At 41.1% G+C, this 21,819-nt stretch overlaps 1 protein-coding gene and 1 long non-coding RNA gene across 3 annotated transcripts in view; one reads left to right on the top strand and one right to left on the bottom strand.

The window, feature by feature from the left end:
* Positions 1-263: 263 nt before the first annotated feature.
* LOC122119239 lies at positions 264-4,786 on the bottom strand. Its single transcript, XR_006149521.1, has 2 exons — positions 4,626-4,786; positions 264-1,106 (listed from the first exon to the last, which is right to left on the bottom strand). It is a non-coding gene; the product is annotated as an uncharacterized LOC122119239 (long non-coding RNA).
* A 121-nt stretch (positions 4,787-4,907) lies between these two features.
* Positions 4,908-21,819, top strand: part of Hcfc2 (host cell factor C2) — a 33,645-nt gene continuing 16,733 nt past the window's right edge. For both annotated transcript variants that reach the window (XM_042693130.1, XM_042693132.1), the window contains exons 1-8: positions 4,908-5,080; positions 6,763-6,911; positions 8,679-8,839; positions 12,802-13,010; positions 14,413-14,497; positions 16,928-17,037; positions 17,144-17,332; positions 21,553-21,720. In XM_042693130.1, coding sequence (XP_042549064.1) covers positions 4,918-5,080; positions 6,763-6,911; positions 8,679-8,839; positions 12,802-13,010; positions 14,413-14,497; positions 16,928-17,037; positions 17,144-17,332; positions 21,553-21,720 — 1,234 coding nt within the window. In that variant the 5' untranslated portion in view covers positions 4,908-4,917. The remainder of the gene's footprint in view (positions 5,081-6,762; positions 6,912-8,678; positions 8,840-12,801; positions 13,011-14,412; positions 14,498-16,927; positions 17,038-17,143; positions 17,333-21,552; positions 21,721-21,819) is intronic.

The following is a 21,819-nucleotide window of genomic DNA, read 5'->3' on the forward strand; positions in this document are numbered from 1 at the left end:
CCCTGTGTAGGTCTATGCAAGTGGATCTGTGTCTTATTAACAAAAAAAGTTTAAAAATGAAAGCAAATGGGCTATACCATAAAGGCTAAGTGTACAGTGAACTACATTATTTAGGATTGTATACTTTATGGTTTTGCACAATAACGGATTTACCTAACAATGTGTTGCTTAGCACATATCCTCTTGGTAAGTGATGCAATTTAAAGTTTAAATCTGCATTTCTCAATCTTTGGTGTAATTTGCCAACAGAATACACAATTGAGTCAGTATTACATTATGTTTATTTTGTATTAGTTGAAGATTTAACATTCATCATTTCTTCTTGGCAAAAGAGCCTGGTTTCATTAAATGTATTACTTTTTGATAATGTCTCAGATAAAATCTATTAAGACTGATAAAGGTGGCTGGAAGGAAAGAGGCATTCTGTAACAACAGATGAATCACCACCTGAGGTCACTGATAAACATTTTCATTGCTTTTGTTTTCTGTGGCTGGGCTCCAAGATCAAATATAGGAGGGAAAAATTACAATAGTAGCCTCAATCCCTTCCAGTTCAATGGCAGGTCATCTTCTTGCTGACCTGAGATTTAGTGCCATGGATTCTTCCCCACAACCTGCTGAGATTTGGCAAATGATCTTGCACCTAGTTTTGGCACCTAGGTATCCTCTCTCTTACATGTTATGCCTGTTTGACTCCCTTGCCTGTTGTGCCAGGTCCCTGTTTTGGTCACTGGGTTAGACCATTCCTGGCCTAGCGCCTGTCTTGCTCTTACCATTGGCTTCTTCATGCTTTGGCTGAAGCTCTAGCCAAGAATCTGGGCTGGAACCTTGTGATTTGTAAATGGCCCTTTCAGACACCATCTGCTTCTTCCATCTCCAGAATAGTGCTTGCTCAGGCTCTTGAGTTCTGCCCACCTGCTAGCACTCCTCAGGAGCTATTTTCAGATGTCTTCCAGTAAGCCCTTGGCCTGAATCCTCAGTTGGAATTAAGGTATTCCTTGGTGCTTTCAAATCACACTTGCCCAAAAGCACAGCACTGTCTGCAACCTCGGGCAATACTCCTTGTGTTTACTGTAGGATTTGCTCTTGACTGATTCTCCAATGCCCTATATAGTGCAAAAGGAATAGAAACAGCAGTAACAGAATGAAGATGATGATGGTAATAACAATAGAAGGGAAACAATCTTCCTACTAAATGCACTGTACAGAACAGTTCTTGCTTTGTCTGGCAACAGTACAAAAGAATAGAGCAGATTTCCATTTCATCTACACTTGTGTTAGTTGTTCTTTGATTTTCTCTGGTATAAAATAAAATAAAAAAGATCCATAATGTTTGAGAACCCCTGAACTAGGGGAACAATGAAGGCAAATTATTCTCAAGACAAAAGAGCCTGTTTTAATCTAGTCCAATAATTACCAAACTTGTAAACCCAATAGACATTTCCTCTTCTTAGCTGAACTCTAATATAGCTTTTGAAGGAAAGAGAATGAGTATCCAGGAGGTCAAAATGACATTTCAAATAAGGCAAAAATGAAGCAGGTTTGATAAAGGCAGAAGTGGGTTTAAGTCAGAGAGTGTGTACTAAGTTCCCTTTACCTCTTTTTTATTTTGTTTTGTTTTTTGTAGGTTGTGGGGCTTTAACTCTGGGCTTGGATGCTGTCCCTGCACTCTTCAGCTCAAAGAAAGTGCTCTACCTCTTGAGCCAAAACACCATTTCTGGTTTTCTAGTGTTTTATTGGAGATAAGAGTCTCACAGACTTTCCTGCCCAGGCTGGCTTTGAACTGTGATCCTCAGATCTTAGCCTCCTGAGTAGCTAGGATTACAGGCATGAGCCATCGGCGCCTGGCTTTCCTCTTACCTCTTAAAGGCTGGCCTCTTCAATGCACTACTGTCCTTACCTTATCTCTTCCCATTCTTTTTTTTTTTTGGTCAGTTGTGGGGCTTGAACTCTGGGCTTGGGCGCCGTCCCTGCGCTCTTCAGCTCAAGGTGAGTGCTCTACCTCTTGAGCCACAGTGTTACTTCCAGTTTTCTAGTGGTTTATTGGAGATAAGAGTCTCACGGACTTTCCTGCCTGGGCTGGCTTTGAACTGAGATCCTCAGATCTCAGCCTCCTGAGTTAGGATTAAGGCGTGAGCTACCGGCGCTTGGCTTCTCTTCCCATTCTATATTTTCTTTCCAAGAGATTGCTTCCATTACTATCCTGTGGATTTCTATCCTCCCAAACAGTGAGATAACAAATTTCTACTGTCTTTGTGTGTGTGCATGCACACACACCTGCAAGTGTATGAGTGTGTGCACGTGTTCCAGTACGGGACTTGAATTCAGGGCCCTGAACCTTTCCTTGGGCTATTTTTCCAAGACCTTATCACTTCAGCATATCTTCCCTTTCAGCTTTTTCCTAGAACTGGAGATAAGAGTGTGTCAGATTTGTCTGACTGAGCTGACCTTGAATCTAAATCCTCAGATCTCAGCCTCCTGAGTAGCTAAAATTACAGGCACAAAACACCTATGCCGGCTTCTACTGTGTTAAAACACAAGGTCTGTGGTCCTTTGATTTGGCAATCCTAGGAAACTAGCCTATTCCTTAGCTAAACAGCTAGCTAGAATTTGCAAGCTCTTTTGTCTTGAGACTATTTTGCCTTCATTGTTCCCCTAGTTCAGGGGTTCTCAACCATTAGAGATCTGTTTTTTATTTTATCTTATACCAGAGAAAATCAAAGAACGAGTAGTAACACAAAGAAGTGTAGATGACATGGAAGTCTGCTCTTTACTCTTTTGTACTGTTGCCAGGCAGAGCAAGGACCGTTCTGTACTTATACAGTACATTTAGTGGGTTCTCAAACATATGTTTTTTATTTGGTAGTACTGGCTTTTGAACTTGCTAGGCAACAATGCTATCACTTGAGGTATGCTTTCTGACCTTTTATCTTTAGTTTGCTTCAGATAAGGGTCTCACTCTTTTGCCCAGGACTCCTTTGGACCTTGATTCTCTTACCCCTACCTGCCAAGCAGCTAAGACCACAGTTGAGGGCCACCATACCTGGCTGTGTTTTTTTTTCTTTTATTCTTTTTAATTAAAAGATCAGCTTTAGGTTTGCCACTTTGAAATGTTTTCCTTAATCTTTTGCTACAAGACTATTACAGAAAAACTTATCATCTAAGCACTGAAGTCTCCCAGAATAAAGAAAAAAGATCTTTAAATACTTTGGGTTTTATGAAAAACTCACTGATTTATCCCAACTTTTCCAGGTTTGTTTCAGATCTACAAAAATTTTTTTTATATAACAGAAACACTTAAAAGCCTATGTTATATATGTGACAAGGGCAAAAATATTAATACATAATACTCGTGGCCTTTTCCTGTGGCTAAACATCCTACCCTTGTTTTTCTACATTTTTTTTTTTTAGGTATATTATGAAACTGAGCTAATGCTAACCAAAAGGAAGAATTTAGTGAGTGGCAGGGAGTAGTGGACATGTAAAGGCTTAGCTCAAAGTGCCAAGTATTTATTAAGTCCTGGTTCAACTCCAGTACTGCAAAGGGGAAGCAGGCAGGGATGGCAAGAGAAACTAAGAAGCAGAAGCTGGAAAGAACAGTAAGTATCTTTTTTGGAAAAGGCAGAAAAATTATTACCCAAAGGAAGCTTTGGTGGATGAAAACTTAGGTTTATGTTCAAGGGAGGTGGTGAAATGTGTCTACTGCATATGAGAGAAACAAACTGATAAAAGAGATGAGATGAAAGGAATATTAGCAGAGTTACTGTACACTGTGTGTTTTCTTCAGTACCTTCTTGAAAGCTGAAGTAGGGATTTAAAATGTTTAATTTTTTTCCAAGCTGGAAATCTTAATATAAATTGTACGGTGCATTTTAAAGTAAATAACATGATGTTATGGGACACAATTAGATAGTAAAAAAATTATCACGATGAAACTAACACATCATTATCTCATACTTAACGTGTGTGTGTGTGTGTGTGTGTGTGTGTGTGTGTATACATTTGTGGCAGGAACAGCTTAAATCCTCATTTACCACGCATTCCATAGACACATAACTCATTTACTTAATGGACTTGTACCTCTGTGATTCGAGAACGTGAGATCAAATTTAAAGAAAAGTGGTGAGACTATTAAGAGTTGTTTTCCGAGGGCAGAGTGTGTGGTTAGGGCTGTGGGCTCTAACATCAGAAATCCAGGTTTGAATCCTGGCCCCAGCCCTTTTTTGTGTGTGTACCGGAGTGACTTATGCCCTGAGCCTCATCTCCCCCATCCACGAATGGCAGTTAACAGTGTCCACCTCCACGAACGGTTCTGAAGGATGAGCTAAACACATGGATGGTAACTTAGGGAGTGGAGCCTGGCTATCCAAGCCGGCTGGTGGGTTGCTAGTCATGGAAACGAAATGTATACAAAACCTTCTCAACCTGCTCAAACCAAACCAACCCTGACACACCTTCTGTGGGTCACTGTTCCTAACCTTCTCATTCTGACACCCCCACATGCGGCCTGGACCTCCTGAGCGGTCCAGCTCCCCCCTGCACTCTGGGGCGACCTAGTCCTCGCCCTCAGGTTGGAACCTGGGGGGGGGGGTGCGCCTGGTCTGACGTAAAGGACAGTGCAGTACCTTCTCCCCAAAGTATCCAACGGGAGGCTCTGGGCGAGGAGGGTGCACTCGGTCGGTGGGGACCGTCTGGTGATCCAAACACTCGCCGTGGCACGCCCGAACACGTTGCCTGGAGCTGTAAGCGGGCGGAAGGTTTTCCCAGGCCCAGGGCCAGGCCCCGAGGCGTGCGTCGTCACGTGACAGGCCGGCGTGCCCGCGCGCGCACCGCTGGAGGCGGTGCCCGCCCTCCCGGGGAGCCCGGGCGCTGCAGCGCGCGCAGGGCATTGTGGGCAGAGGGGCGGGGGTTGGGAAGATGGCGGCTCCCAGCCTCCTTAACTGGAGGCGAGTTTCCTCCTTTACGGGGCCGGTCCCCCGGGCTCGGCACGGACACCGGGCCGTGGCTATCCGAGAGCTGATGATCATCTTTGGCGGGGGCAATGAGGGCATCGCGGACGAGCTGCACGTCTACAACACCGGTAGGCGCGGCGCTGGCGGCGGCGGCGGCTCCTCGTCGGCCCCGCCTGTGGGACCGCGGAGGGGGAGGGGAGGCCAGGCGAGGCGGCGGCCGCGGCCCTGACAGCTGTCACCTCCCGGTCCCGGCTTCTTCCACCCAGCGGGCAGCGGAGAGCGGGGGCCGGGCCGCACGGCGCCGGCTCGCAGCATCCCGGAGCGCCGAGCCGTTTCCCCGGGCCCGCGGGGAGGAGCGGACCGCCGAGAGGCGGCGTCCCGGGCGGGCGGCCCCCCGCACCCCTCGCTCTAGCCCTGCAGGCAGACCCGGGCGGGAGACCGTTTCCGCCGCCCGGGCCTCTCCGCCCAGGCTCGCCGCTTGCGGGGGAGGCGTTCGCGGGGCGGGGGGGAAGATGGGCGCGAGGTCCCTCCGCTGTCAAACGATCGCTCCCGGCCTCGGCCGTCTTTGCCTGCCTCCCTCCGGTGCTCAGCAGGAGGAGAAGCTAGCGGGTGAGGACGGAGCTCGAGAGGCCTCTGGTCCTTAGCTCCCCAACGGCCCGGCATCCGGCAGAAGCGGGCAGGATTCCCCCCCCCCCCCGTGGTGGCCCTCTGAGCCCGCGGGGAAGTGCTTCGCGGGTGACATCAGCCCCCTCTCTGCACGGCTGCTCTTCGTGTGTGCCGAGCTCTGGCGGACTGGTCCTCACAGCTTGAGAGACACTGCTGATCCTAAGTTCCACTGCTCTTGAAGCTGGAACTTCTGTTTCTCCACCCCCCTCCACCTCACTCCCCCCCCCCCCCCCCCCCCCAAACTCTTACATCCTCCAGCCACCACGAGAAATCGATTTCCTTGGTGTCAAGCTAATCGCTGGATCTGACATCTGTTTTCATGACAAACCACTTTTCTTGGGCCAAACAACTTAATCACAATGGTCGTGTACAAAGTGAACACCAAAAACAGTGGAGTAGGGGAAAACTTTTTGTCACCCCCCCCTTCCCAAACACCCCAGCATATAAAGTTAAACAGTTACTCGCTTTGATACGATGTGAATACCCTGGCTTTAGAACAAATTAGATCTAATTTGACATTGCTTTTGGTAGTCACCCTGGATCAGCATTAAAGTTACCAAACTTTTCAAAACCTCAGATTTTTTTCCACTTGTAAAATAGAGATGATTCTTGTTAGGATTTCTTGTAAGAATTAAATGATACCGCGCATGGGTTTTCCAACAGCAACACTTATTGACACTTTGGGCCAGATGATTCTTTGCTAGGCAGGGGTGTAGTGCAGAGTGGCTACCCTGTGCATCGTAAAATGTTTGCCTGTATAATCAGCATGTGCAATCCAAGCTATTCTCTAGGTGGAGGCCAGCAGATGGCTTGCAAAAAGTCACCAGTTTCAAAAATACATCACAAACAGAAAAGGTTGTCAGTGTGGCTTAAATGGTGGAGCCCAAGCCTAACATGCTGGAGTCTCTTGAGTTCAATTCCCAGTGACAAGAAAGAGAAAACCAGAAATGATGTTTGGCAGTATCCCTGGCCCTGGCTACCCTCTATGTGACAATCAATGATAACTAAAAATCAGTGTCCCAAGAGGCAAAATCATCCCCAGTCAGAACAACTGTAATAAAGAGGATGCATAGAAAGTACATACTGATAGACTGTGATAACTATTATTTGTTGAAATTGATTTTAATTTTATTTTGGCAACTAGTTACAAATCAGTGGTTCCTACCAGCTGTTAGAGGAGACATCCCTCCAGGCTGTGCTGCCCATGGATTTGTCTGTGATGGTACCAGAATATTAGTATTTGGGGGCATGGTTGAATATGGAAGATACAGCAATGAGTTGTATGAGTTACAAGTAAGTGTATTTAAAATTTATCATTTTAGTCCAAAATTCTCATAATAAAATTGATAATTCCTCAGAAGATCACCAAACTAGCTTAGATAAAACTTCAAGAGCTTCACATAATACAGCTACAAAGTAAAGGTTTCCACTTAGAATAGCTAAAGTTCCTAACATAAATCTTTTTCTATGCTCAGTGACATCAACATACTAGACATTGCTGGGTGCTGGTGGCTCTCACCTGTAATCCTCCTATTACCCAGGAAGCTGAAATCTGGAGAATCTCAGTTTGAAGTCAGCCCAAGTAGAAAAATTCTCTAGATTATATCTCCACTTAACCAGCAAAAAAATCCAGGACTGGTGGCATGGCCTAAGTGGTAGAGCACAAGCTTAGCAGGTGTGAGACCCTGTGTTCAAACTTTAGTCAAAACCCCAAAAACCCAAACTTAAGATACTTGTGTTATGTATTTGGGTTTTTATATTTTGGTGCAGTAGTTCTCCACCTTTAACTTGCATCAAAGTACCTGAAAGACTTTAGAAACAAATTGTTAGGTCATGCTGTCAGCATTTGTTTTTCTACCAAGTTCCCAGCTTCTGCTGCTGCTGCTGTTGCTACTACTACCCAGACAACACTTTGAAAACCACTGCTTTAGTGTTACCAGAATTGCTACTTTTCACAGTAGTAATTACTTTCCTCCCCCTGGAAATAGTTCAAAAGAGAAGTTACAGTTTCATACGACCTTTCTAAATTTGGTTCTCTTATTAAACCAGACTTAACCCTTGTTGACTTTTTGTGATCTGTGCATGTTTCCAAGCCACAATATTGTGGGTACCTGCTCATTGGCAGATGTAGGTGGGCTATATCTATTTATAAGCAACCTATTTCAAAAATAGTCTCAAATGAGGAAACATGCATGGGTAGAGAATTTAGTTTTGGAGTTGGGTTTGTTAAATGTGCTTTTACTTAAATTCCTAGATTACGTAATATAAAGTAACTATACATAGATTATATCTCATCTTAAAGCCATATAAAGTAAATAATTTTTATTAGAAAATTATTAAAACATTCAGTATTTATTATTTGTTATAAACATAATGTGTCTTTCTGAAAATGTGAATATAAATTACCTGGAATTTCATTTCTCCTTTTTTTTTGAGTTAACATATGCTTATAAAAATAAATTAGCCTGAATTTCTTTCTTTTTTTTTTTTTTTTGGAGTCCAGTTGTGGGGCCTGAACTCTGGGCCTGGGCACTGTCCCTCAGCTCTTCAGCTCAAGGCTAGCGCTCTACCACTTGAGCCACAGTGCCACTTCCGGCTTTTTTCTTTTTTGCTTATGTGGTGCTGAGGAATCGAACCCAGGTTAGCCTGAATTTCTTTTTTTTTTTGGGTCCGGTCGTGGGGCCTGAACTCTGGGCCTGGGCGCTGCCCCTCAGCTCTTCAGCTCAAGGCTAGCGCTCTACCACTTGAGCCACAGCACCACTTCCGGTTTTTTTTTTTTTCTTTTTGCTTATGTGGTGCTGAGGAATCGAACCCAGGGCCTCATGCATTGCAAGGCAAGCACTCTACCACTGAGCCACCTTCCCAGTCCCAGCCTGAATTTCTATTAGAACATATATTTTAATTCCAAAAGCTAGCTGTTTACTTGCTATTTGTTCTCCAAGTAGTTTATGGGAGCCATCTGATAGGATGTATTAAAATGTTTTGGTGTAATATACTACTGACAGTGTACAACTAGGAATGCTTTCCTGAGTTTATATGAGTATTTGTGTTTGATTTTAGGCAAGTCGTTGGTTATGGAAAAAAGTGAAGCCCCAACCCCCACCTTCTGGTTTACCACCTTGTCCTCGACTTGGACATAGTTTTTCTTTATATGGTAACAAATGCTATTTATTTGGTGGCCTGGCAAATGAAAGTGAAGACTCAAACAATAATGTTCCCAGGTATGTGACCCTTTTTTAACTCAAATGCTGTATTTTATGATTTAGCTTAGGAACAGTTGATTTTCACACATCTTTAATTATAAGAGAGGAAACTTAGGTTTTGAGCTATTTGTTTTCCTCAATGCTTGGGGAATATCTGTTTTCAAACTATGTCTTTTTTAACCGGAAATCACCTTATTAAATTGATATTATGATTTCTTAAACCAATGGTCTATACTGTATGCTAGCTAGGTTATATATAATCATGACAAGTAAAAGATAATTGTATATAAAACTATGACCATAAGATGGAAGTATCAGTCTCAAGTTTAATACAAGAAGCTGTTAAACTGATTTACATTAGTGAATATTTTGTTCTGTTTTCTAAGCAGTAGTAATTACTGGCGCTCTCTCTCTCTCTCTCTCTCTTACTCTCTCTCTCTCTTTCTCTTTCTCTCTCTCTCTTTCTCTCTCTCTCTCTCTCTCTCTCGCTTGCTCTTTCTCTGTCTCTGTCTCTCTCTCTCGCTCGCTCTCTCTTTCTCTTTCTCTTTTGTCCGTTGTGGGGCTTGAATTCAGGGCCTGGACACTGTCCCTGAGCTTTTTTGCTCAAGGCTAGCACTCTACCACTTTGAGCCACAGCTTCACTTCCAGTTTTCTAGTGGTTAATTGGAGACGAGAGTCTCATAGATTTTCCTGCCCAGGCTGGCTTTGATCCAAGATCCGCAGATCTGAGCCTCCTAAGTAGCTAGGATAACAGGTGTGAGCCACCAGCACCCAGCTCTGACCCTATTTTTCTATAGTTTTCAGTATATAGGTGTTATTTTTTCTTATTTCATAAAATTCCTATTTTTTTTCTGATGACAAGTGGATTTGATATCCTAACTTGATTTTTTGATTGTTCACACCTAGTATATAGAAATACTATTGACTTTGTGTGTTGACATTGGATACTGTGACCTATCTGAATTCATTTCTTTCTAATAATTTTCGTTGATTTGTTTTCCTTTTATTATTGTCCCTAGGAGTTCTTTAAGTAATTACATTTCCTTTTAAGTGCTCCAAATATTTTCCTTATCTTTTTAAACTTTTAAAAGTATTTTCATTTTTGTTTTGTAAAGAATATTTTCTTCCTTCCCTCCTCCCTCCCTTCCCCTCTCTTTCTTTCTTTTGTTTCTTTTTTTTTTTTTTTGTTGGTCCAGGGGCTTGAACTCAGGGCCTGGGCACTGTCCCTGAGCCTCTTTGTACATAAGGCTAGTGCTCTACTATATGAGCCACAGTGCTTTTTCTGAGTAGTTTGTTGGAAATAAGACTCTCACAGACTTTCCTGCCCAGGCTAGCTTCCAACCATGATCCTCAGATCTCAGCTTCCTGAGTAGTTAAGGATTACAGGAGTGAGCTACTGGCTCCCGGTGAAGACTATTTTCTTTTCCAGTTTTTTGGTTTTGTATCTTGCTTAAGAAGGCTTTCCCCTCAGCTAGGTGCTGGTGGCTCACGCCTGTAATCCTAGCTATTCAGGAGGCTGAGATCTGAGGATCGCGGTTCAAAGCCAGCCTGGGCAGGAAAGACTGTGAGACTCCTATCTCCAATAAACCACTAGAAAAACTGGAAGTGGCGCTGTAGCTCAAGTGGTAGAGTGCTCGCCTTGAGCTGAAGAGCTGAGGGATAGTACCCAGGTCCAGAGTTCAAGCCCCACAACCGACAAAAAGGCTTTCCCCAAAATTATTAAGAATCAATTTTTTTTATTCTAGTGCATTCACTTTTTAAAAATGTTTAGTACACTAAGGAATTTAGAATATGTGTTTGAGAGTAGTTTGAATAAGCCATTTATTCCTGCTTATTTGAAATTCCATTTCTATGATATCTTAATTCTAACATAAATGGATCCTTCTTAGGATTTCTCAAATGAGCTGCAGATTATACTTGTATATGCCTTTGATCAGACTAAGGACTTTTTGTTTGTGTATGTAGTATAGGAGATCCAATCCAGGATTTTCTGCTAGACAAGTAAGCTGAGCTGCATTCCCAAACCTGATGAAGGATATTTTCATTTTCTTTCTTAAAAAATTAAGTTTAATTTTTTAGTTGTCTTTAAGTAGTTGTACAGAGGAGTTTTAGTTCAACAAATAGTTTCTAAGTAAAATACATCCTTTTTTTCCCTTTTGGTACTGAAACTTGCACTCAGGGCCTCACGATCTCCTTTGGCTTTTTCCCTCAAGACTGGTGCTCTTCTACTTGATCACAGCCCCACTCTTGTTTTTTTGCTAGTTAAACGGAGATAATAGTCTCTCAGACTTTATTCCTGGGCTGACTTCAAACATTGATCCGTTGATCTCAGCCTCAAGGAATAGCTAGGATTACAGTAATGAGCCACCAGTGCCCGGCCAATTCAGTGCATCTTGATCAAGGTTACCACTTCTATTTTTCTCTATTGTATTCTTTTTATTACAGTACTAGGGTTTGAACTTGGCCTCATGCTCCTGTTCAACTTTCTTGTTTACAGCTAGCACTCTACCATTTGAGCTACACTTTCAGCTCAGCTTTTGCTGGTTAATTGGAGATGAAGTCTCAAGGATTTTTCTGTTTGGTTTGGCTTCAAATTGAGATCCTCCCTGTCTCAGCAGGATTATAGGTGTGAGACACTGGCCCCCAGCTTTTTTCTCTTGCTTTTTAACAAAAAATGGATATTTATATAGTTTAAATTCATTTATGATGATCAGTTTATCATTTCTCTCCTTCATGAATATATATGAATTATATTACTAAGTTCTGAACTACGAGTGACAATTTTATTCCTAGTTAGATCTCTTTATTCTGGCACAGAATTGTTTCACACTTTGCTAAGTTTGCTGAAAACTCTGAATATATCCATATCATGGATAGGTTACATGCCAGTTTCTAAAGATTGCTATGATATTATAGAGGAGGGAAAAAATCATAAAGCACCATGATTGAGTGCCCACTTATCCATATGTGGATCTCTAAAGAGAGAATGTCTTACAAGCATTTGCCAAAATATTATTCATAGTGATTGTTCTGATTGTCTAGTGTCATGTAATCAACTCCCCTCCCAATATAATACAGAATAATGCCTATTTAATGGTGATCATGAACTCTGTAAGTCACAATTCAAATAGGATACAGAGTGTCTGGCTGGACCCCAGGTAGGTAATTCCTACCTGATTCTTCAATTGAGGTGGCTAAAGGATGAATTCAACTGGGACAGTCACCTCTAATGCTCTTCAGGTGGTGGTTTTGTGGTAGCTAGACATTTTACATGTGGATCAGGGTTGTAAGAGCAATATCTAGTGAGGCCATGTTGGCCTTCTGACAGCCACTATCAGAAATCACATGTTATCATTTCACTTACTTTATTATTCACTTACTTTATTATTACAGCTAGAATATATGGGAGAGAGAAAGAGACTGTACCTCCAGATTGGAAGAGTGTCAGAGGATTTGGGGCTGTTTTTTTTTGTTATTGTTTTGTTTTTCTAGGCCCGGGGCCTGAACTCAGGGCCTGATATTCCTGAGCTTTTTTTCTTTTTTTTCTCTGAAGGATAACATTTTCCACTTGAGTCACAGCTCAGCTTTGACCTTTTTTTTTTTAGTAGTCAATTGGAGATAAGAGTCTGGCTTTGTATGGAGATCCTCAGATCTCAGCCTCCTAAGTATCTTAAGATTATAGGCATGAGCCACTAGCACCTGGCTATGGCCATTTGTTAAAGTTACCACCACTGTCATTGGTAAGAATGTTGGCTAAATAATGGCAAGATTTTTGTTTCTAATCTCTTCACTAAAAGGCCTGGCACATAGTAAAGTTTGATAAATGAATATTGAATGGTTTGGGGTTTTTGCTCTCCTAATGCCTTTATGAACTATATGAATTTTTTTATACCAAGCACGTTATCTTTATGAATAGAAACAAAAAGCAAATAAAAGCTCTTTGTTACCTGAATGCTTTAATCTTTTTCATGATGTCCTAGATATTTGAATGATTTCTATGAGTTGGAGCTACAGCATGGTTCTGGTGTTGTGGGTTGGAGTATTCCAGTCACTAAAGGGATTGTGCCTTCTCCAAGAGAATCCCACACTGCTATTATATATTGCAAAAAAGATTCTGGAAGTCCTAAAATGTATGTTTTTGGCGGAATGTGTGGTGCTCGCCTGGATGACCTATGGCAGCTTGACATAGGTAAGCTTGACTTAGTTCAGGCTCAGCTATATTGGTTATGATTTAATAAGGGGAAGTTAAAAATGCTTTGTACTGGGTACCAGTGGCTTACTCCTATAAGTTACTCAGGAGGCTGAGATATGAGAATTGAAGTTTAGAGCCAGCCTAGGTGGACAGAGGTGCGAGGCTCTTATCTACAAATAACCAGCAAAATACTGGAAGTAGAGATATGGTTCTACTTGAAAGATAGAGCATTGGACATAAGAAAGTGTGAGGCCCTGAGTTCAAGTCTGGTACTGGCATAAAAAATTAAAACTCCTTTGTAAAAATATATTTTTGTTGTACTGGGATTTGAACTCAGGGTCTCAACCTTGTTAGGTAGATGCTATACCACTTCAGCTACAATCTCAGCTCAAAAAAAGTTTTTTTTGTGTGTGCTGGTGGACCTGGGGCTTGAACTCAGGGCCTGGGCTCTGTCCCTGAGCTTTTGTTTTGCTCAATGCTAACACACTACCACTTGAGCCACAGCTCTACTTCCTCCTTTTATGGTGGTTAATTGGATAGATAAGAGTCTCATGAACTTTCCTGCCAAGGATGGCTTTGAACCATGATCCTCAGATCTGAGCTTCCTGAATAGCTAGGATTACAGATGTGAACCATCAGCACACAGCTCTGAAAATATTTTTGATTACAGTATTGAGTGAGTTGCTCTAAGATAGAAGTCAGCACTTGTAAGCCCAGAGACAACTGACATGTTATCAATCAGGTTGAACAAATGAATGGTGAGTTTACAATAGTAACTCCTATGTTCCTTAAAAGGAACCTTATTGTCCTATCTGTAGCTGTCAGTACTGCCCCCTTTCTCATTGAAACATGTCTGGTTGGGATGATAATTGTATGTGGTTCCCTCTTTGGGAAGTATAGCATTAGAAATATCATTGCTAATCAGGAAAAATCCTAACAGCCCTTTCTAAAGGGATTTTAGGGATGACTAATTGGCAGATAAGTGTGCTGTCACCTTTGACTATTGCCACACAATATGCTCTTATTTAAAATTTTAAAATCGTTCAGAATTGATGGTACTCTAAGCTAACCTTTCCCTTATGAATGCTGAATTCAAGTGGAAATAGATTTCAGGTTGGCGGTTTGTTAAGCTGGAAATGTTTGAGATAAAGTCCAAATAACCATTCTGAAGCAAGTTCACTTCATTTTGATGAGTTCTTTTTTTTCTTTTGTTTTTTTGGTACTAGTTTCTTTCTTTTTTAATAAAGTATACAAATTGAGGACTGGGATGTACCTCAGAGGTAGATGCTTGCCTCTACCTCTGCAAGACCCTGGGTTCCATTCCTATCACTTAAAAAAGAATTGAGGTAATTTTCTATTACTATATCAAGTTGCTAATATACTTAACTTTTACTTCCAGAAACTATGTCGTGGTCAAAACCTGAAACTAAAGGAACAGTGCCACTTCCACGAAGCCTTCATACAGCTAGCGTTATAGGAAACAAGTATGGCATTTTATCAACTTCTGTTTTTGTTTTTTAAAACCCAACATAAGATAGAAAAGTGCTGATACTAATTTCTGATTGCTGAACTTAACAGTGTTTGTGCTTGCCAAAGCAAAAATAATTTGTGTGTTGTAGCTAATCTGTATGCCAGTTTCTCATCATCTTGTCTTTACCTTCTACACATCTTACCATGCCATACCCAGCACAGGCATTACTTAAATGGAAGTAGGGCTTTGTCAGCAGGCTTTGGCACACCTGCCTCACTGTTTTTTGACAAGTTCCAGATACTGCTTGTTGCACTCAGGCACATACTCTCAGTGATGATGCTTCAGTGGTGGTATAGGATTATGGTTAGAATGCAAACCGACGGGGCTGTGGGTTTAGCCCAGCGGAAGGGCGCCGCCCGGCGCTCACAAGGCCCTGGGTACAGTCCTCAGCCCTGGAAAACAAACAAACAAACAAAAACAAGAATTCAAACTGACTAGATTGCCTGAATTCAGGTCTCAGCTTAGATATTTTTTCTGTTCAACCTGGGGCAAGGAAACGCAATGCTTTGTCCCTAGTTTCCTGAAACATACAAGAGGAATTAAAGGTAAACCTACTTCACAGTTGCAAGGAGAGTTGATAGATTCACATCTACATTTCCTTTCTAGTAGTCTATACAGGTGAGCTAGAACCACCTTCAGCAGATTCCCTTATCTGCACATTAGGCTATGAAGAAGAATGCTGCTTAAGTAGAACTTAATGAAGTACTTACCAGTACAAGGACTTGACCTGGAATGTAATGCTTTAGGACACAAATTATAACTAAGAACCTCACTAGTTTGTTTTTTTTTTTTAAACAACCTCAAAACCAAACAATTGTCTTTACATTTAAACAAAACGTTTTAAAATACTTTAAAAGTAGAGTCCTTTTTATAAAATACAGTCTTCCATTGGCTGCCAGCTATGTAAAAGAGATACAAAATAAAGGTGTTCTGGCCAGCACAAAGTTATATGGGCCCGCAAGCTCATATAAAGGCTCTAAGCCTTTTTTCATTAGCTCCTGTCATGCTGCAAAGGAACCTCTAAGATCTTGAGGAATATAGTTTAAAGATTGCTTTTGGGTTTTGAGATGGAGTTTCTCTGTGCTCTCTAGGCTGGCTTCAGTTGCCTGAGCTAAAGGAATTCTTTTGCTTTAGCCTTCTGAGTACGTGGTACTACGAGGATATGTAGCTTAAGTTCTTTATTTAAATAATAGCAGTGACCAGGTTCATTTAATCTTTTTGTTACCTTATGCATACAGTAACTTTGGATGTCATAGAGCATTTCTTTCTGACTGAGAAACACATCTGATTTTCATATGTTATAGTTGAAATATTTGTTACCTTAATTTGCCAGGGAGAAATGATTCAGTATCGCTTTGTGAAGTCCTCAAGGTTTTTTTTCCCTCATTTTTTTTATTTTTTATTTTTTTGTTGGTTGTGGGGTTTGAACTCAGGGCCTGGGCACTGTCCCTGAACTTTTTCACTCAAGGCTAGCACTCTACCATTTTGAGCCACAGCTCCATTTCTAGTTTTCTGGTGGTTAGTTGGAGATAAAAGTCTCACAGACACTCTTGCCTGGGCTGGCTTCTAACCATAATCCTGAGCCTCCTGTGCTAGATTAGAGGCGTGAGCCACGGATAAAACCAGTACCTGGCTTTTTTCCTCCCTTTTTGAGATGGAATCTCATTCAGATTGGTCTTGAACTCCTGAGCTTAAATGATCCTCTTGCCTCAGCCTTCCAAGTAGCTAGGACCACAGGTGCACACTGCTGCTCTGGCTTTTAAAATTCTAATCTCTTGGGCTGGGAAGGTGGCTCAGTGGTAGAGCGCTTGCCTTGCATGCTCGAGGCCCTGGGTTCGATTCCTCAGCACCACATAAGCAAAAAAAAAGAAAAAAGCCGGAAGTGGCACTGTGGCTCAAGTGGTAGAGCGCTAGCCTTGAGCTGAAGAGCTGAGGGACAGTGCCCAGGCCCAGAGTTCAGGCCCCATGACCGGACCCAAAAAAAAAAAAAAAAATTCTAATCTCTTGAAAGAAGGCCACTTTGTTTTCTTTCTTCTTTTTTTCTTTTTTGCCAGTCGTGGGATTTGAACTTAGGGCCCTGGCACTGTCCCTGAGCTTCTTTTGCTCAAGACTAGAACTCTACCACTTGAGCCACAGTGCCACTTGCAGCCTTTTCTGTGTATATGGTACTGAGGAATTGAACCCAGGGCTCCATGCATGCTAGGTTAGCAGTCTCCCACTAAGCCATATTCCCAGCCCTGGGCCACTTTGTTTTTTTACTCCCATTTCCCTGACAGTAATAAGTGACTGAATAGTTGTAAAGATTTGAGTCAACAAATAAATTTAACTTCATTATGACCATTTCAAATTTAAAAAGTAAAACTAAATCAATTATGTTGTTTAGGATGTACATTTTTGGTGGATGGGTTCCACACAAGGGGGAAAATACTGAAACTTCTTCACCTCATGATTGTGAATGGAGATGTACCAGTTCATTTTCTTACCTAAATCTAGGTAAGTCTTTTAAGAGTTACTCATTGAAATAACAAGTATTAATGAAGGAGTTTTGTTAGCTTGTTTAAGGATAGTAAGTCAATCACAGTTGTTTCTGTCTGTTTAGATACAGCAGAGTGGACCACCCTAGTATCTGATTCTCAGGAAGATAAAAAAAATTTAAGACCAAGACCAAGAGCTGGGCACTGTGCTGTTGCAATTGGGACACGATTATATTTTTGGAGTGGAAGAGATGGCTACAAAAAGGCACTAAATAGTCAAGTTTGCTGCAAGGATCTTTGGTATCTTGATACTGGTAGGTAAGAGGACTTAACAAATGAAATTCTATCTTTAGGTAAATACTCAAGTAATGTCTGTATTTTAAGGCATTATACTTGAAGATGAATGGAAGAAATAATATATGTAGATTCTCTACTCCCAAGGAGTATAGCTCTCTTTTCTTTAAATGTAGTTGGATTTAGAGATGCCTTTCCAAAGAATAGAGTAAGAAAGGGTAATTTATTGACATTACAGTGGAGAATCTTGGCGAGCATACTGTAATCAAGTGATCAAGCGGTCTCATACCTCTGGTGATGTCATATTGACATCATGAAAGCATATGCTAAGATAAACATAAGAACATATTCACTTCTATGGCACTCTACCCAAAAATCTGTGAGTGTATTCTAACCATGTGAAAATATCTGATAGACCCACATTGACATTCTATACATTCTGCAGAACATGTCAACAGTGCTCTCTTCAAAAGTTTCAAGTGCTTAAAAATAAAGAAGATGAAGAAATCCTAAGTTGAAGGAGGCTAAGGGGACAGTGTGGTTAGGTGCTGAGTATTCTACTGGATTGGCTCCTAGAACAAAAGAGACAACAATTAAACAACTAGAAGAATCTGAGGAGTTTGAAATTCAGTCAATATTATTTCTTAGTGTAATGTAGGGGAAACCAGGAGATGTATAGATTGCACAAGAATTTTTAAAGTGTGGAATTTAACATCAGTTTTTTCCCCTTAATCTGTTTTTTTTTCCTGGTGGTACTAGGGATTGAGCCAGGGTTTTCTGTATGCTAGGCAAATTGTCTACTACTAAGTGACCCTAGCCTATTTACTTTTTTATATTTTTATGTGGTGCTGGTGTTTGAACTCAGGGCATCTACTTACTAAGTGGATGGTCTACTGCTGAGTCAACTGCCACCTATGTTCTGTACTGGTTAGTTTTGAGACAGGGTCTCATTTCCTGCCCAGGTGGAGTCTGGACTGGGATCTGCCTGCTTACCTTTGCAGTTACTGATCAAAACAAGGGTCTCATGAACTTTTTTCCAAGTCTGGCCTCAAACTACAAACCTCCTTATCTCAGCCTCTCAAGAAGCTAGGATTACAGGGGTAAACAATGGACACCTGGCTCTTTGTCGTGTAATGAGTACAGTTCGTTTTGGACAGTGTCACCCCTTCCTTCACTTTCCCCTGTTTCCTTTGTTACTTTATTTTGAAAAGGAACTTGCTGAGTTACCAGGCTGGCTGGCTTCAAAGTCACTATCCTCCTGCTTTAGCCTTCCAGGTATCTGGGATTATAGGCATTCAACCCTGTCCCAGGCTTTGTTTTTTCCTTTTGATTAAGTTAGCATGAATTATTTAACTTAAAGTGTATGCATTGATAACATTTAATTTAATGAACAGTAGAATTCTGTATTTTCTCATGTAAGAATACCAGTCCTTTGTCACATCTTCCCTCCATCTCTTTCTTTACAAGCATTTATTTTCAACTTTGTTAAATGGTTCTCCTGGTATTTACTTCTATATCTCTACTACCCATTTTTTTTCCTTTCTGTGGGCATAATAAACCCTCTTTTTAGAAGTTAGGGGTTCATCTCCTCACCTTATCTATACTCCTTCCCTAACTCCATCCTCTCAACATGATAATACTGTCATTTGGGTAGATGAGCTTTCAATGTTTATGTTATGACTGTATAAACATTATTTGCTATTGAGCTTATTGGCACAATTTTCTCTCTCTTTTTTTTTTATCAGCACACATTAGAGGGATTTCATTGTGACATTTCCCCACATGTAAACATTTAATCTGGATTACCCCCTCAATCACTGTCCCTTTTCTCACTCTCCCTTCTTAAAACAATTTCGGCAGGTTTCAGTTTCATACATGTAAATGAACTACATTGACCATATTCATTTACCTCTTCATTAGCCCTTCCCTTCCTACTTCTATCCCCCAGTAGAGTCTCTTTTGCTTTCCTGTCAATTGTTTATTGTTATTTTTTTTTCAGTTTTGGTATTTTTTTTCCTGGTTGTAGGATTTGAAACCTGGGCCTTGGCATTGTCCCTGAGCTTTAAGCTTCCAGTGTTTGGAGAAATCCAAATCATTTTGATTTTTAACTGTCTACCAGGACTTTGAATTCAGGGCCTTGCACTTGCTCTGGCTTGTTTATGGCTGGAACTCTACCACTTGAGCCATGCCTCCAGCCTCTTTTTTTGCTGGCTATTTGGAGCTATTGTCTCATGGAATTCCTGCCTAGACTAATTTTGAACCATAGTTTCAGCTTCTTCAGAAGTGCTAGGATTACAGGAATGAATCAATGACACTGCCAGATTTTTAGTTCTTTTTGATGTGATTTTCCCCCTCCATCTCTGAAAACTTTAGAGGATTTTTCTAAGGATTTTCTGTTTTCTAATTTCATGATTTTTTTTTTCCTGTCATTGGTGGTCCTTGAACTCAGGGCCTGGGCACTGTTCCTAAGCGCATTTATTTGAGGGTAACGTTCTACCACTTTGAGCCACAACTCGACTTCATCATCAGATCTCAGCCTCCTGAGTAGTAGGATTATAGGCATGAGCCACCAGCACCAGGCTCACTATATTCTTATATTCTTTTTTTTTTTTTTTTTTTTTTGGGTCCGGTCGTGGGGCCTGAACTCTGGGCTTGGGCACTGTCCCTTAGCTCTTCAGCTCAAGGCTAGCGCTCTACCACTTGAGCCACAGCGCCACTTCCGGCTTTTTTCTTTTTGCTTATGTGGTGCTGAGGAATCAAACTCAGGGCCTCAGGCATGCAAGGCAAGCGCTCTACCACTGAGCCACCTTCCCAGCCCAGTATATTCTTATATTCTTATGTGACTTCTTTTTCTTTCTGAGACAGAATTTCCCAGTGAAGCCTGGGCTAAACTTGAACTCAAAATCCTCCTGCCTACCCTCCTGACGTCTGCGATTACAAGCAGTATAGTTCTGCCAAACCTGCTGTGTCTCTATATTTAATCAATTGTGCTGAGTACTCTGTGATCCTTTCTCTTTCAGTCTGAGAATGTACATTCCTCAGTTCTGGGGAAGTTTCTTCATTTCATTATTTTGTTCAGTTGTGAGTTGTCTTACTGAGAAACATAAGTGAATTTGATTATTAATAGTTCCATAAAGGACTTTACATGGAAGTAGTTGAAGGAAGTAGGTCTATTATCTCTAAATTAGGACTGACCAGTGTTTTTTTGTTTTTCCTATAAAGGTTAGATAGTAAATACTTCAAACTCTATAAACTTTTTGGTCTCTCTTACAACTATTCAACTGTTATACCATGAAAAGTAGCCACATAAACAAATGAGTCTATCTGTTCCAGCAAAATTTATTTAGAAGACAAGGCATGTTTGCTGACCTAATACACTAAAAATGCTTTTTTTTTTTTTTTTGGTCAGTCACAGAGTTTGAACTCTGGGCCTGGTCACTTTCCCTCGGCTGTTCAGCTCAAGGCTAGCTCTCTACCACTTGAGCCACAGCACTACTTCTGGTTTTCTGGTGGTTTATTGTATATAAGAGTCTCATGGACTTTCCTGCCCAGGCTGGCTTTGAACCATGATCCTCAGATCTCAGCTACCGGAGTAGCTAGGATTACAGGCGTGAGCCACCAGTTTGAAGTTAGTCCATGCAGGAAACTCCATGAGATTCTTGTCTCCAATAAACTACTCAAAAAAGCCAGAAGTGGAGCTGTGGCTCAAGCAGTAGAGCTCTTACCTTGAGCAAAAAGAAGCTCAGGGATAGTGCCCAGGCCCAGAGTTCAAGCCCTAGGACCGACTTTTTCTAAATGACTTAAGTATTTTGTACTATTTTATTTGTAGATTTATTTGTATAAGGACATAAAATCAGGACCTCATAAACAAATGTAATCATGCTATTCAGAGTGCACTATGTGGAATAGGAACTGTGTAACTCATGACCAGAGATAGGAAGAGGAAACTGAGGAAAACGAAGGAAGTGGTGACATTGTCCAAAAAAAGAAATGTACTCATTACCTGAGTTATGAAATGGTAATACCTTAATAATGTCAAAAATTATATTTAAAAAATCAGGACCTCAAACTATTTTTGTTTAATCATTGTTTTAGCTCTGTTTATCTGAATAAATTTTTTCTTATGGTAAACAGTGAAATATTTATCACTGATTATTTCAAAGCTCCAGTTCACAAACTATGTAGACAAATTATTGATACATTTGAAACCGAACTATAAAATGTCAATATTGTTCTTTAGAGAAACCACCAGCACCATCACAAGTACAACTGATCAAAGCAACTACCAACTCTTTTCATGTCAAGTGGGATGAAGTTCCTACAGTTGAGGGTTATCTTTTGCAGTTGAATACAGACTTGCCATACCAAGCTGCATTGTCCGATTCTTCAGCAGCACCAAATATGTCAGGTAAAAAAATCATGTTTAAAGACATTGTTGTGCTCTTATGCTTTTTGCAGACAGTGCCAAGTATAATGGCTAATGCCTATAATCTCAGCTACTTAGGAG

This window comes from Dipodomys spectabilis, unplaced genomic scaffold (assembly GCF_019054845.1).
Source record: "Dipodomys spectabilis isolate Male_0828 unplaced genomic scaffold, ASM1905484v1 ptg000163l, whole genome shotgun sequence".
Lineage (NCBI taxonomy): Eukaryota > Metazoa > Chordata > Mammalia > Rodentia > Heteromyidae > Dipodomys > Dipodomys spectabilis.